Source organism: Phoca vitulina, unplaced genomic scaffold, assembly GCF_004348235.1.
Source record: "Phoca vitulina isolate PV1807 unplaced genomic scaffold, GSC_HSeal_1.0 scaffold26, whole genome shotgun sequence".
Lineage (NCBI taxonomy): Eukaryota > Metazoa > Chordata > Mammalia > Carnivora > Phocidae > Phoca > Phoca vitulina.
The window spans coordinates 21,786,651-21,799,699 of NW_022589729.1; the positions used below are offsets into that span (position 1 = coordinate 21,786,651).

Consider the following 13,049-nt stretch of genomic DNA (forward strand, 5'->3'; position numbering starts at 1 on the left):
TTTGTCCGTCAGAAATGACAAGATATCCCAGACTTCTCAACACTTGGGCAGGCTCCAGGTAAGAAGGTTGGGAAGACAATACATTGCCCCTTTCCCATGTCTTCCCCTGGGCCTGTCTGACCCACCACTGCCACTTTGAGGGTCCCCACTTAGGACATCCCCCAGGTGGGCCCATGTGACCAAAGTCTGACCTGGCTCCTAGAACTTTGGCAAGATGCCCTTGCCAACAATAAGGAGCACTGTGCCTTCCTTTGGATAGAGAATTCCCCGAGCTGGGACCCAGCCCTCACCCATAAACTTGGGCTTTGCTAGAAGAACTCTCGGTCCCCTTCAAAGCCCAGTATTCACAGGGGAACTTCAATGGATGACACCTCGTTGATATTTTTGTTTGTTTGCTTTTGTTTTTTGGATGAGGAATGGTTCATAGAAAGCTGGCACCGGACCCTGGAGAGAGAGACATATTCAAGTCTGTTGCAATCTCCTGGACCTTTTGTCTTTTGCCAATTCTAACCCAGGCGGATGGCATTGGTGTATGTCTCTGTGCTCAATACATACCGGCTTGCATCTCCCTCCATGTTAGAGTTACAGAGCTCTCCCAGTGCAACTATATACAGAGATTTACATTTCTTTCTGGAATGGCTGGGGCAGGGGTGTGGTCCAACAGATGGCTAGCAGATTACAGGTGTGTCTGGCTGAAAAAGGTCTCTGGCTCAGCGCCTTCTGATTGGCTGTCCGTGAGTCACTGTAGCTGGGTCCCTGGAGCAGAGCTAATTGGCTGTCATGGAGTCGGGTTCATGCCCTGCCTTATCTTTAGAGCCTTCTCCTGTCAGCCCAGACGGACAATGTTCCCTGTATCGGCAATGACGCTTTCAGGCTGCTGACTGCGGGTCAGTGGGACATGCCCTTTGGGTAGCTTTCCCAGCAGGCCGTGGTTTCACCTTGACATTGCCACACTCCCAAGACCTCAAGCCTTCAGTGCCCAGTGGCACCCACCCCGGGAGTGATTCGAGGGGCCCGTTCCCTGGCTGGCTGTGACCTGGCAGAGCCACTCGTGAAGCCCACCTGGGTGCCCAACAGAGGGCCAGGGTTAGAAGGAGCCTTGGCTCACCCAAATGAGCCCCTGCCTTGTACAGATGGGGCTCAGAACGTTCTCAGTTCTGAAAGACTCACCTGAACTGACTGACAACATAAAATGTTTGTGGGTAAACATTCTAGAAAGTAATTCCAGACTCTGGGAAAGGCCTCCAGGGAGCCGGGCAGGGAAATGTTGCCACGGTAACTCAGCAATCTTCTAAGGGTCTGGTAAAGAGGAGGAGAGAGGTGGGGGGAAAGGGTCCTCTGCCCTGGCTTTTCAGACGCAAGGGACCCCTGGACATGCGGGCCATGGGAAGTGTGCCGTCTCCCAGTCTCAGGTCACGCGTGCACGCCGAGCTTCTCCCTTTTCCTAGGCCCTCTGTGGGTGTGGCTTCATGCCCTCCCAGCCTGTGAGGGCCGGGCCCACACGGTCATCCCCATGTTTGAGTTGGGACAGAGCAAGGCCTTGACAGGGTTACACACCGCCCAGGTCACAAGATGGAGACCAGCAGCGAGCAGGAGCGGACACAGGGACATGTGACCCCAGCAGCTCTCTTTCTGCCCGGCCATGGCAGCAGCGGCAACCCTCAGCGCTCCATCTGTGTCCCACTGGGGCTGGTACAATCATCTTGAATGAGGACTGCGACTTCGGAGAAGCTCCCAGGTTTCAACAAACAACCACGAGCTTCCCTATCACTCCTCCTCCCTCTGCTTACCTGAGCAGAATACAATTTTTGTGTCTGGGCAGTGGGGCACGATTGAGCTGGAGAGGCCTTGGCAGGCCCCCGGCCAGCTCCCTGTGGCTGCCAGACTGTTCGGTAGTACCCTGGACTCCCAGCTCCTGCCCAGCCAGACTGGCACAGTTGCCGTCCAGGGCGCCTGGGCAGAATGCCAGAGGGAATTTTCCACCTGCCCGGCTTTGTTGTCCACTCTGTGGTCTGGAGCCTGGGCCTGGGGAGGGGCAGGCCTCCCCAGGTACCTGGAGGAGAGCTCCTAGGTTGTCCTGGGCGACCTCACACAAGACTGACCAACTCTTGGCTTGTTCCAGGGCCGCTGACAGGGTCTCGCTTTTCCTCCACAGAGAGATGCAGGAGCGTAAGTTGCCACCGGGTCGTGAAGCCCACCTGGGTGCCCAACAGAGGGCCAGGGTTAGAAGGAGCCTTGGCTCACCCAAATGAGCCCCTGCCTTGTACAGATGGGGCTATGAGGCACCTAGAGGGCAATGAATATGACCCAGGTTACAGAAAGGAGGTAGTGGCCAAGCCAGGACTCAAAGCCAGGTTTCCAGACTCACAATCCAGTGTCCACACCTTGACCACACCTTCTAGTCTTCCCCCAGAGCTCTCTTCTCCCCTAACCTTGCTCCTCCATCTCACGTTTACTTGGGTTGCCCATCTCTCAGCCCTGCTCTCTTTATACACCTTGTCCTCTCTTCTTTTTTTTTTTTTTTTTTAAGATTTTTAGTTTATTTACTTGAGAGAGAGTATGAGTTAGGGGAGGGGCAGAGGGAAAGGGACAAGCTCACTCGCCGCTGAGCATGGAGCTTGAGTTGGGACCCTGAGATCATGACCCGAGCCGAAGTCAGATGCTCAACCCACTGAGCCACCCAGGAGCCCCTTGTCCTCTCTTCTTGACACAAGGTTTGTGGGGCCCGCCTCCCCTCCACACCTCCTCAATGTGAGAAGCAGCTCTGGTAGCCCCACCTCCTTCAGGGTGCTCCACCAGCCCCCCTGCCCCTGCTGAGCTCTTCCTGGGGGGGCCTTGGGGCCAAGGGTGGGGGCAGGGCTGCTCTAGGAGTAGCTGGTGAGTGACGAATACTGAAACCACTGATGACCAGGGGAGGCTGGAAGACTCCTGGGGAAGAGATTAGAGGCAGATAGCTGAGGACTCAGCAGCTGGTGGGGGGGGTGCCTGAAACCTGGGGCCTCTGGGAGTGGCAGAGCCAGTGGGGGGGGGCGGCAAGGGGTTGCTAGGCCACTCAAATCTCTCCACTGGTTTGGGAGCCCCAAGACCCCATCCTGGCCTTGGGCCACCTGCGGGGGTATGGAGTTAAACAGTGCCCCCGGTGTCCCCAGGTCCCATCTCCCTCCCACCGTGAAATGACCCAGGTGCACCTGCTCCTGGGAGTAAACAGTAAATGCAAGGCCCGCGGCAGGGGCGGGACAAGGCTGAAACTGGGTGCCGGGAGCCGGATGAGTCACCTTCTCACTCTGAGGCCACCAGGGAGTGGAGGATGGGGGAAGGACAGATGTGGCCACAACACAGACAGATCCAGGCTCCATACGCCCCTCCTCTGGGACTTCTGAAAGTGTCCTCAGAAATCTCTCTTCCAACCTCTTCAATTTATTGCGTTAGGGGGCTGTGCCTTAGAGAAGGCCCAGAGAGGACAAGTGACTTATCTAGACACACATGGCCTATCACTGGTCTTGGGACTTCAGAGCTGTGGGTTCGAATCCAGAGCCAGGAACAGAACTCCCAGCAGGCCTGCCCTGCCCAGAATCGGACCCTGCAGCCTACCGGGAAGGAGTTCTGAGAGAGATTTGTAATTGTAACCATTGCTAAAGAAGCAGGCAAGTCCCAGAGCTGCCCTGGGGACGGGGGAGACGTGCGTGCGGCCCTGCCACATACCCACTGTCAGCTGGGTGTCACCAATCCCCAGAAACCCTGCCCAAAGGCGTGACGTCACGGGGCTGGACCTGCTCTGCTAGAAAGAAAGGTTCCACCCTGGTGAGGGGGGTGCGGAGGGAAGCCAGGTCTGGCTTCGTGTCTGGGGAGGCAGCAAACCCACTGCAGGGGGGGACCGAAACTCCCGCGTTCTTCCTGCTGCCCACCTCCCGCGTCCCCTGAAACCAAGGACCCCCTGGGTGCTGCACGCAGGGCTGAGTCAGTCATCTGGGGCCAAGTTATGAACAACAGAGTCCGGCCTCCCCTGACTATGTGTGGTATTGTGGTTAGGAGGGTGGAATTTAGAGAAATCGGAGGAGCAGGTCATGCTAGCAAATCTCAGCTTGTCACTCATCAGGTCAGCAGAGACCTGGGCAGGTTTCTGGCCTCACTGAGCCTCATCTGTGAAGCAGGGATAAGAACATCTACCTCCTGCAGAATTGTTGTGGAGATTCAAAAGAGTGACCTGAGTAAAAATCTGGTGCAAGTCCTGGCATATTGCCATAGGGGCTCGATTTCTGGAAGATAAAAATAGTAGAGAAAAGGACTCTTAACATGCCCAGGGTTTACATCACAGAAGAATAGTGTAGAGTCTTTGTCTTTCATTTATTCCACAGACTTTTCTGAAAGTCAGTGAGGAGGTGCCCCTCCGACCACCGTGGCCAATGGAGATAATGTGGGGCTCCTTCTCCAGAAGCAGAGCTCACAGGATGGCGTTCAGAGAAGGGCCGGAGCTTTCTGGCTACTGCACAAATCCGTGCAACTTCTCCTCTTTGTGCCTGTCAGCAGGCTGTTTTCTGACTAGAACTCTTTGCCGTTCACTCTCAGCCTCTTCGCTACCAGTTCATTTCTACTCCTCCTTCAACCGCCCCCCCCACCCTTAGGCTGACATAAAGCCACGCCCACTCCAGGCAGGTCCCTCCCACAGGCACCCACAGCAGCTGCTCTTCCTTTCTTGCCATTTGTCACAGTGTTTATCCAAGCATTCCACCCACTCTGATGAGTTGTCGTCTCAACTGTAAGCTTCCCTAGGCCAGAGACCTCTTGCTATCTTGAATTCCCAATAGAGATAAGAGTAAACGTTTGCACCATGAATACATGGACCAAATAGGCTCTCTCGGGGACCTGTTTCTCCAGGTCTGTGAGGAGGGGGGGGGGGGGGTGGGCTGTGGGACCGTCCATCTCAGAGCACCCAGGACAGTCCCGGTGTATGCTGCTGGCCCATAGGGTTATTCATTGCGCCTCCTCCTTCACGTGCCAGAGGGTCCAGGTTTGAAATGTTACAGTCACCCTGGACCTGAGAACCCTGGACAGGAGACGTGGTCTTGCCAACCAAAGATTTCGTGTCAGTCTTCTCCATCATTTCCTTTTTGTCATCCCTTTGTTCGCTTTCCCAACTGTGCTGTGGGACATTGGTGGAATGCTCTATCCTGGCCTGGGCCTGGGTTATAGGGGACCGGGGAACAGTAAAGAGACCTGTGGGGCAGAGAGACCAGAGTGAAATATCTCCCCACCAGGGAAGTTCCTCTCCTCAGACTCTTAGGGCGTCTGGGGCTTATTTAATTAAGGAAGCCAAGACTAAAAGGCAGTGAAGTTTCAGACGAATTCAGTAGGCCCAGGATAAATATGTAAAGAGGAAATTACCATACAATCAAGCTCTTTGTGTTTCTAAATCTGCAAGAGTTCTCAGAGGGGCCAGCTACCCCCTAGAGTGAGTGAGCTCCCAGCCCCAAAGGATCCAGGGGAAAGGTGTGGAGACCTGAAACTCCCCCTCCCAAATACACACCAATGCGGGTCCTCTACCTCTCAGGGGAAGGGCTTAAGGGGACACGGAGAGTTGCCTCAGTTTCTCCACGTCCTCCAGCTCATGTGGGGAGACCTTTTCTGTTTCCTTTGTATTTCAGTGCAGGAGGGGAAGAGGGGAAAGGTTGGGGGGGGCAGGGAGGGGAGAGGGAAGGGGAGAGAGGGTGGGGGGTAGGGAGAATAAATGAGTAACCATGGCAACCAATCCATAAATGAAGATTCATTGAGTCTGGAAGAGATCTTGAGGAGGCATCTAGGCAGCAACTCATTCAATTTATTCAGCAAACATTTATTTAGCTTTATGGGGTGCCAAGCACTGAGCTAGGCCCTGGGGACACAGAAATGAAAAAAACAGTCCTGCCCTGTGAAAGCCTGGCAAGCTTGGGGTGGGGGGGGAGGAGACCCAAGCAAGCTGGCTGGGATGTTGGGATGGAGGGAAGCCAGGGGGTGGTGGTGGAGCCCAGGAAGTGCCCAAACCCAGAAACTGTTGGAGGTGGGGGCGGGGTGGGGGGGACATGTCAGAGACAGGACATCTGACCTCAGGCCTGAAAGAGGAATAGAGTCAGCCCGATGAGAGGAGATAGACACCCCCCGCCCTCCGAGAAAGAGATATGGAAGAGTGGGGGTATTTCTAGAACTTGGAGGATTTTAGTATGCCTTCATTTTCTTTTGAGGATGTAATTGGCTTTATTAAGCCATTCATGAATTGGACAGCATCCCATCCAGTAAGTAAAGAGATGTTCCTTTTAATATGCCTTCTTAAGAAAAATTACCCCCAAACTGGGAATAAGGCAAAGGATGACTGTTTGGTCTTTCAAAAGTATCCTACAGCATTAACGAGCCCATCTAAGGATCATCAGATGCTTTAGGGAAGACAGCTCTGTTTGACTTACTATTCATGACTGAGTGGGGTCCCATAGGGCTCTATAAATGTAGATGCTGACTTGCGGAAATTGATAAGTGGCAGGTAATTTTTATCTGGTAGAAAAGATCCTGTCAAAGGGTGGGGTATTGTTTTATAGGATGATAACCAATTTTGTATCTAACTTTACTATCTTCCAGCATTCTGCTTCCCACTGACTAAATACATGTCGTCTCTTGTACTCGCTGCCGAACCTGCTTCACACTTACATAAACTAAAGCTTTGACATATGCTTACTGTTCATAGGAGATCCATGTTTTTAACTTTCTGAAAACAGTACTTTGATGGAGTGCGTATGAAGTCATGGTGGGAAAGGAGGGCTTTGCATGTCACGTTCACATAGAGGTGAGAGTGGACGTTTGACTTTATAGTGCACTCATAGACTGTTCAGGTAGTTTCTTATGAACATACCCTTATCATACAACCTGGTAATGAATGCCATTCCTAGTGTCTACCCAAGAGAAATGAAAGCATACGTCCACACAAAGGCATGTCCATCAATGTTCACAGAAGCATTATTCATACTAGCCAAAAACTGGAATCAATCCAGCGTTCAGCAGCAGTTGAACGGATAAACATACTACGGTATATCACACAGTGGAACACTACTCAGCAACACTAAGGAATAAACTGCTGGTATATAAAACATCATGGGCAAATCTCAGAAACATGACTCTGGGTAGAAGCAGCCAGACACAAACGAGTACGGACTGCATGAGTCCATGTATATTCTAGAAAACGCGAAACTATAGCGACGGAAAGAAGACTAATGGTTTGTCTGGGGCTGGGGAAAGAAGGAAGAGATGTAGGCAAAGGAGCTCCAGGGGAATTTAGGGGGTGATGGAAATGCTCTAATGCTGGTAGTGATAGTGGTGGTAGGTACAGGATTGCATACATGTGCCAAACTCATCGGGAGGATACATGAAATGAGTGTATTTTGTTGTCTGGAACTGATATTTCCAGTAAGCTGTTTAAAAAAAAAAAAAAAAGGTAGGGGAGAAGGGGAAAGGTCCCTGAGAGCACCCGAGGAAGGGTTAGCAAAGCAGGAAAAGAGAGTGTTTCCCTTCTGCTGAGAGGGGTGGGAAGGAGATAACAGGGCTGGAATCCACAGGTGTCTGCAGGCGGGAACAGGGTTTGCTTGAGCACGTCCCAGCTCTGTGTGAGAGTGGAAAGCACTCCGCTTGGTGTTCAAGCCTTCCATCTCCTGCAGATGCAAATCACTATAGTGTTTCAGAAAGAACACCAGACAGGCCCTAGAGGACTGCTTTCTTATCTTAACTCTATCTTTTCCACCTGTAGGCTAATTCCCGTAAGTTCTCCAAGTCTCAGCTTCTTCATGTGGAAATATGGATATTAATCCTTTCTCTGCCTACCATCACAAGGTTATTGGGAGGACAAAATCAGAAAATGCACGTAAAAGCACTTTACTGCAGGGGCCATAAATGGGAAAGGTGAGAGACGATCCCTGAGCTCTTATCTACTTCACCCGGCTTCCTCTGGCCCCTGAGTGGCTTGTTTGGTTGTGAACTCCTTGAAGACGGGGACCTCATGTCTACTTCTGTGTTCCTCATGGTTACTGGGGAAGTTATCCTGCAGAAGGTACAATAGCTGTTGCTGATGCTTGGAGGTCTTTAAAATAAAAGATTTAGGGGCGCCTGGGTGGCTCAGTCGTTAAGCGTCTGCCTTCGGCTCAGGTCATGATCCCAGGGTCCTGGGATCGAGCCCCGCATCGGGCTCCCTGCTCAGGGGGAGGCCTGCTTCTCCCTCTCCCACTCCCCCTGCTTGTGTTCCTTCTCTTGCTGTGTCTCTCTCTGTCAAATAAATAAATAAAATCTTAAAATAAAATAAAAGATTTAAAACTTGGGGGCTCTTCTTGGTGGCATTTTCTGCTTTTCTGGGCTGTTTGACCTGCTGCTGCTACTGAGGATGATAAGGTAGAGGAAGAAAAAACTATTTCCATTCCCTCTTAGGTTCAGTGACTAGGATATGCAAATTAAACTAATAAAAAATAAATTAACAAGAGAAAAGGCACACAAGTATTAACACTTATTTGATGTGAATGTTTTTTTTTTAAAGATTTTATTTATTTATTTGACAGAGAGAGACACAGTGAGAGAGGGAACACAAGCAGGGGGAGTGGGAGAGGGAGAAGCAGGCTTCCCCCTGAGCAGGGAGCCCGACGCGGGGCTCGATCCCAGGACCCCGGGACCCCGGGACCATGACCCAAGCCGAAGGCAGACGCGCAACGACGGAGCCACCCAGGCGCCCCTTGATGTGAATGTTTTTATATTTATGTGTATGCAGGCCTTTACAGAAACAAAGTAAAGATACAAAGAGTGAGTTAAACTTACCATTTTAGGGGCGCCCAGCTGGCTCACCTGGAAGAGAGTGTGACTCTTGATCTCGGGGTGGTGAGTTTGAGCCTCATGTTAAGTATAGAGGTAATTTGAATAAATAAATGCTTTTTTTTAAAAAAAAAGCTTACCATTTTAACAAACAGGGATAAATTGTAGGTGTTAGAAGTCAAAGGAAAAGGGATTTGGGCTTCTAGAGGTGGTAAATTGTGGGAAGGTAAATATATGTGGGAAACTAATGGAAGATAAGGATTATTTAGTAAGATTTAGTTTATGCAGACTCATCTCCGGCGATAAAGATTGTTCTTCTTTCCCTGGTACCAGAGTGGGGGACAGCTTCACAAGGGAGATCTATGCCCTGCTTTTAGGCAGCTAGGGGGAAGGGCAGAGAGCTCCTCTGTGTCTGCTTTTTCTCAGTTGCCTTCAGCTCAAAAGAATCTTTATGCCAAAGTGGCATGTTTTGAGGAGGCATATTCTGATCCCCTTCTAACCATTTATGGGGCACTTTTCATGTGCCAGGCACTGTTTTAAATATTTTCCATGCATTAACTCATTCAATCCTCAAAAACGCTTTGTGGTAAGTACTATTAGAATCATCCCCATTTTCCATATGTGGTAACTAGGAATCTGAGAGATTACGAACTTGCCCAAAGTTCTACTATAAACTGCTGAGGGGTAAAGCCCAGATTTAAACGCAGTTAGTCTAACCTGAGAGCCGACTCTCCCAACCTCGGGTGAATGTCAGCCATTCTCAACTTTTTGGTCTCAGAACCTCTTTATTCTCTTAAAAACTTATGGAAGGCTCCAAAGTTTTGTTGTTTATGTGGGTTGCATCTATTGCTATTTATCAAATTAGAAATTAAAATGGAAGAATTATTAAAAATATCAATTTAAAAATAACAATAGTAAACTCATTCTATTGAACATAAATAACATTTTAATTTAAAAAACATGTTTTCTAGAACAAGCAAAAAATTTAGTGAGGATATGGCATTGCTTTATATTTTTTCCAAATCTCTATGACATCTGGCTTAATAAAATACAGCTGGATTCTCATATCTGCCTCAGCATTCAATCGATTGTGATGTGTTTGCAGTGAAATATATGAATAAAACTCAGCCTCACGCAGATACATAGTTGAAAGAGTGAGCAGCATTTTAATAGCTTTTTCGAGTATTGTGGGGTTTTTTTTTGACACTAAACTGAAACTCAACAAACGGAATTTCTTAGAGGTTAGTTACAACTGTGGGATCCGAAACCGTATCTGTGAACTTTTCGTACTCTGTAACATTAAAATCCATTGTTCTATCTTTCACTCTGTGCAAAAATTTGGGGGGTTGATGGATATGTTCCCTATTTTTTATTGTGCTATTAGTTTCACAGGTGTATGCGAATGTTGAAACTTATTAAATTGTACAGTTTAAATATGTGCAGTTAAATGTATGTCAATTGTTACTCAATGAAACTGTTAAAAAAGAAAAAAACAAGCCCGAGAACCAGATTGTCCTGACTTATTCAGAGCAGCAGAATGGCATGAAGGAAAATGACAGATCTGGGTTTGTCTGGCACCTCCTAGCTATGTGAGCTTGGGGCATTTGTTAATTAATGAATTAATGTATTAATTCGTTCGTTTCACATGTATTGAATGTCAGCAAGCTCTACTAGCTGTTGGCCTGAAGCAGGAAACAAGGCGCAATCCTCACAGAAGATTACAGTCTGGTTGCGGCGACAGACAATGATGAAACAGAGTGGCGCAGAGCTCTGCAGAAAACCAGAAGGGGAAATTAATCCGTGTGTGTGTGTGTGTGTGTGTGTGATCCAGGAATGCTTCCTGGAAGAGGTGCCATCTAAGCTATGACCTCCTTAGGCACAGAGTAGGAGTGAATCAGGCAAGGACAGGAAAGATGAGTTTTCCCAGCTGAGGAAATAAAATCGCAAAAGCCTGGAGACATGGAGAGGAGTTTGGCAAGCCCACAGTGGAGTAGAGTTTAGGGAGAGGGGAGGGATGCCAAGAGAGACCTGCAGTCAGACCAGGATGGGCCTTGTCCTGGCTTCATCCTGTGGGCAATGGAGAGCCACAGAAGGATTTTAACAAGAGTACTGAGATCAGAGGTATACTTCAGAAAGCTTACTCGGTTGCACTGTAGAGAATAAATCGAAGAGGGGCTGGGGAGCGGGCACCAGGCTGAAGGCTGAAAAACCCATCAGCACGCTGTTACTGTGGGCTAGGCAAGAGGCTGTGATGTCTGCATGAATGTCGAGGTTGATAGTGGGCAAAGATGTTTAAAATTGTTTTTTTTTTTAAGATTTTATTTATTTTTTGACAGAGAGCGAGAGAGGGGACACAAGCAGGGGGAGTGGGAGAGGGAGAAGCAAAATCCCCGCTGAGTAGGGAGCCCGATGTGGGGCTCGATCCCAGGACCCCGGGATCATGACCTGAGCTGAAAGCAGACGCCCAATGACTGAGCCACCCAGGTGCCCCTAAAATTGGTTTTAATTACAAAAGTAGTGCATGTTCTTCAAAACATTTACAGCAAAGACTAAAGGTCAGTTCCACTCCCAACATGGTGGAGTAAACCCCTAACAGACTGGCATCGGCTGGTGGGAATCCCCGTAGAGGGGCAGGTGCCGAGCCATCAGCCAAGGCAGGAGCCCCCTGCTAGTTCCGCTCCAGCATCAGCACAGAGCCCGCCTAATGCTGTGATGTGTTCTGGGGCGTTTTCTTCTGGAAGCTCAGCCTAGATTCTGTGTTTTGAGCCCTTCCAACAATTCTGGGAGCTAGTTTTATGCCTTTAAAAAATCCCCTGTTGCTTAAAATAGAATAGATTCTATTGTTTGCAGTTAAGAGCACTTACAACTTATGCAAGAATAACTAATGAGCAAGGGGGCTAAAAAGGGATTAGAGGGACAGGCTGAGGTCTGAATTGGATTTGTAGAGAACAAAAGCAGAAAGTATCTGACAGTCTCCGTCGAGAGTCGCCGCGGTTCCCTGCTTCAACAGTGCCTGGACGGAACCCGGCGCTCGTCCCCCACCCCGGCCGGCCGTTCAGAGCCAGCCCTTCGCCATCTCCTCATAGCGCCCTCGGACCGCTCCAAGGCCCCCGCCGCCGCTCCAGCGCCGCGCAGCCGCCGCTCGCCGCCGCCTCTTCTCAGCCGCCGCCATGACGACCGCGTCCCCCTCGCAGGTGCGCCAGAACTACCACCAGGACTCGGAGGCCGCCATCAACCGCCAGATCAACCTGGAGCTCTACGCCTCCTACGTCTACCTGTCCATGTCTTACTACTTTGACCGCGATGATGTGGCTTTGAAGAACTTTGCCAAATATTTTCTTCACCAGTCTCATGAGGAGAGGGAGCATGCTGAGAAACTGATGAAGCTGCAGAACCAACGAGGTGGCCGAATCTTCCTTCAGGATATCAAGAAACCAGACCGTGATGATTGGGAGAACGGGCTGAATGCAATGGAGTGTGCATTACACTTGGAGAAGAGCGTGAATCAGTCACTACTGGAACTGCACAAACTGGCCACTGATAAAAGTGACCCCCATTTGTGTGACTTCATTGAGACTCATTACCTGAATGAGCAGGTGAAATCCATCAAAGAATTGGGTGACCACGTTACCAACCTGCGCAAGATGGGGGCTTCCGAATCTGGCATGGCAGAGTATCTCTTTGACAAGCACACCTTGGGAAAGAGTGATAGTGAGAGCTAAGCCTTAGGCTGTCTTCCCATAGGCACAAGGGTGACTTCCCTCGTCACCAAGGCAGTGCATGCATGTTGGGGTTACCTTTACCTTTTCTATAAGTTGTACCAAAACATCTACTTAACTTCTTTCATTTGTACCATTCTTCAAATAAAGTAATTTGGTACCCCCCCCCAAAAAAAAAAAAAAAAAAAGCAGAAAGTATCTGATAGATCCAGGGACAAGGCAGAAGAGCCACGGGACTGGAGGTTTCAAAATTCTGTATTATAGAGACTAGGAGAGATGTAGAGGGGAAGGGAAGGTCATGGGATATTTGAATTTAAGATTGAAGTCATAGGGCAGTTCCGAGTGATGACAACTACAGGACATGGTCGTGGAGATGGAGGGCTGACCCAGAGGGGAGGGAAGATCTTTGGGGTTGAGGTCAAGAAACAAAGCGGTTACCAGAGTGGATAGGGTGTCTCCATGGACTTTGAAACCACCCAGAATAATGGCAAGATGAGGAGAGACACCCACACAGGTCCCCCC

The 13,049-nt window shown here is 49.7% G+C and overlaps 1 protein-coding gene across 1 annotated transcript; it reads left to right on the plus strand.

Moving 5' to 3' along the window:
• Nucleotides 1-11,781: 11,781 nt before the first annotated feature.
• LOC116643524 (ferritin heavy chain-like) lies at nt 11,782-12,691 on the plus strand. Its single transcript, XM_032422386.1, has one exon. The coding sequence runs from the start codon at nt 11,979-11,981 to the stop codon at nt 12,528-12,530; it is 552 nt and encodes a 183-aa protein (XP_032278277.1). The 5' UTR covers nt 11,782-11,978; the 3' UTR covers nt 12,531-12,691.
• Nucleotides 12,692-13,049: the final 358 nt, after the last annotated feature.